The sequence below is a fragment of the Otolemur garnettii genome, unplaced genomic scaffold (assembly GCF_000181295.1).
Source record: "Otolemur garnettii isolate 467f Iridium unplaced genomic scaffold, OtoGar3 scaffold00003, whole genome shotgun sequence".
NCBI lineage: Eukaryota > Metazoa > Chordata > Mammalia > Primates > Galagidae > Otolemur > Otolemur garnettii.
Window position 1 is genome coordinate 37,810,814 of NW_003852398.1, and position 3,441 is coordinate 37,814,254.

At 41.2% G+C, this 3,441-nt stretch overlaps 1 protein-coding gene across 2 annotated transcripts in view; it reads left to right on the forward strand.

The window, feature by feature from the left end:
• Positions 1-3,441, forward strand: part of CDC23 (cell division cycle 23) — a 33,059-nt gene that overhangs the window by 8,298 nt on the left and 21,320 nt on the right. For both annotated transcript variants that reach the window (XM_023516046.1, XM_003782161.3), the window contains exons 4-6: positions 1,971-2,013; positions 2,535-2,640; positions 2,741-2,873. In XM_023516046.1, the coding sequence (XP_023371814.1) occupies positions 1,971-2,013; positions 2,535-2,640; positions 2,741-2,873 (282 nt within the window). The remainder of the gene's footprint in view (positions 1-1,970; positions 2,014-2,534; positions 2,641-2,740; positions 2,874-3,441) is intronic.

The window sequence follows — 3,441 nt, forward strand, 5'->3', positions numbered from 1 at the left end:
TCATTGTTGTTTGGCGGGTCCGGGCTGGGGATTCGAACCCGCCACCCTAGGTGTACGTGGCTGGCGCCTTAGCCGGTTGAGCCACAGGCGCCGAGCCGACATTGAGATTTTATTAAAGTTTACAGTTTTCCCCTCTTTGCTTTCTTTTTCCTTCTTTATTTTATTTATTTATTTTTAATTTTTTTTGAACCGAGTCTCACTTTGTCTCCCTTGGTAGTGTGCTGTGGCATCATCATAGCTCATAGCAGCCTCAAACTCTTAGGCCATCATAGCTCATGGCAGCCTTAAACTCCTGGGCTCAAGAGGTCTTCTTGCCCTAGCCTCCCAGGTACCTGGCTAGTTTTTCTAATTTTAGTAGAGATAGGGTCTCATTCTTGCTCAGGTTGGTCTTGAACTTCTGAGCTAAAGCAATCTACCTGCTTTGGCCTCCCAGAGTGGTAGGATGATATGTATGAGTCACCTTGCTCATCATCTTTTCTTTTTTTTTCTTAATTAATAGACTTTGTTTTTTACTGTAGTTTTAGCAAAATTGAGCAGAAATTATAGGAGTTCCCATATTACCTCTCTACACCTACACCAGTGTGATATATTTGTTGTAATCAGTGAATAGGCATTGATATATCATTATCAACAAAAGTCCACAGTTCACATTAGGTTTCAATCTTTGTGTTGTATATTTCTATCAATTTTGACCCTTGGAACATTCTTCATTTTGGATATATCTGATGTTTCTTCACAAGGCGTTGCATCTGGTGATACACGATGTCCATAAACCCTTTGTTGCTAATGTTAATTTTGATCAGTTGGTCAATATGTTGTCCATTTCCTGTACTGTGTAGTAACTATTATTTCCCTTGGAACTAATCAGCAATCTGTCAGGATACACTTTGAGACCATGCAAATGTCCTGCTCCCCATAAAAATTTCCCTTTAAATTTAATATCCGCTATAAATTTTTTTCTGAAGCACTCTTTACTATGATGCTGCAGAATGATGATCTTCAATTCTAGCATTCTTTCGGTGCTTGACATCTATTCTAAGAACCATCCCTTCCCACTTAATATCAGTTTGGACTCATAGATTGCTATATATATTATTTTTAATTAAAAAAAAATTTTTTTTTGAGACAGAGTGTCATCATGTCGCCCTCGGTAGAGTGCTATGGCATCACAGCTCACAGCAACCTCAGACTCTTGGGCTTAAGCGATTCTCTCGGCTCAATCTCCCAAGTAGCTGGGACTACAGGCACCTCCTACAACACCCAGCTTTTTTTTGGTTTTTGACCGGGGCTGGGTTTGAACCCACCACCTCTGGCATATGGGGCCAGCGCCCTACTCCTTTGAGCCACAGGCACCACCCACACCCGGCTATTTTTGGTTGCAGTTGTCATTGTTTAGAAGGCCCAGGCTGGGCTTGAACCTGCCAGCCTTGGTGTAGCCATGTGGCCTGCGCCCTACTCAGTGAGCTATGGGCACCTAGCCAGATTCCTACATTTTTAATTGCTTATGAGAAATCGCTTTATTATTTTGGTGGCCACATTATTTCTGATTTGGCCAGTGGGAGCCCATGAATAGTTGTTTAAATTTAGTGACCATGGTCTTGGTGCCTGTTGCTCAGTAGTTAGGGCGCTGGCCATGTACACGGGGCTGGCAGGTTCAAACTCAGTCTAGGCTTGCTAAAAACAACAGTGACAACCACAACAACAACATAAAAATAGTGTTGTGGCAGGTGACTGTAGTCTCAGCTACTTGGGAGGCTGAGGCAAGAGAATCACTTAAGCCCGAGGGTTTGAGGTTGCTGTGAGCTATGATGCCACGGTACTCTTCCTAGGGCGACAGCTTGAGACTGTCTCAAAAAAAAAAAAATGTAGTGACCATGACATGTTGGTTGAAGTTGGTCCATTAGGTAGAATTGGGCTGCTAGTTTGGGAATATTCTGATAAAAGATCTATTTGTTTCTTTTCTCTTACAGTCTGGAGAAAAAAAGAAAGATGATGAAACAGTTGATAGCTTAGGTAAGAATTTTTCTTTTACCTTTTGACCTAAAAAAACATGATTGCAAACTTAAATACCTGCAGGAGCCAGGCGGGTAACAAATGGATTGAGGATGATTTTTGCAAATTGGAAAGTACATAACTTATCTTAGCTGACTGATTCTCACCAAGCTGTGGCTGACGGCTACTTTGAGGGAGATCTAGGTCTAATGTTGTTAGGGGTTTCTTTCTTTGGTCTTTCCCTGTTCTCTGTAACCTGAAATTCAGGTATTTTTAGTCGAGGTTTCTGACTATTAAACATTTATAGTTAATGAATATTTTTTAAAAATTATATGGGCTTAACAAAATATGGCTGTCGATCTATTATCAGTTGCACTTTGTGGAATAAAGTAAATGGGTTGTATAAGATATCATTGGCCACTTGTGAGTGTTTGCCACAGGTTTCAGGTATAATTTTGGTTGGTGTTAATGGGAATATCTGTATCTATGAAAATCAAAGTCAGCATTCTACCCTTGGGTCAGAGGTTTTATTTCTTTGTTAGGCCCCCTGGAGAAAGGACAAGTGAAAAATGAGGCCCTTAGAGAATTGAGAGTAGAGCTCAGCAAAAAACACCAAGCTCGGGAACTTGATGGATTTGGCCTCTATCTGTAAGTATTAGAGTAATTTGGAACTTTCTAGAACATGTCCTCTTAAGTAGAAGGGAGATGTTGTAAAGCATTAACTTTGATTGTTTACTTTTTCCCCCAGGTATGGTGTGGTGCTTCGAAAACTGGACTTGGTGAAAGAGGCCATTGATGTGTTTGTGGAGGCTACTCATGTTTTGCCTTTGCATTGGGGAGCCTGGTTAGAACTCTGTAACCTGATCACAGACAAAGAAATGGTAAATTGAGATAAGCTAAGTGAAAACCCTTTGCTTTAAGGCTTATGTAATTTTGTAATAACGTAGGGGTGGAGGAAGTTTTGTCTGACCTTTGGTTATAGCTTACTTTTTGCTGCACCTGTAGTCTCTTTCATTGCTTTGGAATTAGGTCTTCATTTGAAAGAGTAATGACTAGCTCTTACTCAGTAATCGCTGTTGGATTTACATCTAGATATATTAGGAAATTTTTTCATATTCATGTTTTCACATTCAGGTTTTATTGTAACGTATTAAATGTTAGGGTTTTTTTCCCCCAATTCAAAAAATGCTATAGGAGGGCAGTGCCTGTGGCTCAGTGGGTAGGGTGCTGGCCTCATAAACCAAGGGTGGCAGGTTCAAACTTGGCCCTGGCCAAACTGCAACCAAAAAAAAAAAAAAATAGCCTTGAGTTGTGGTGGGCGCCTGTAGTCCCAGCTACTCAGGAGGCTGAGGCAAGAGACTCGCCTAAGCCCGGGAGTTGGAGGTTGCTGTGAGCTGTGTGATACCACAGCACTCTACTGAGGACGATAAAGTAAGACTCTGTCTCTAC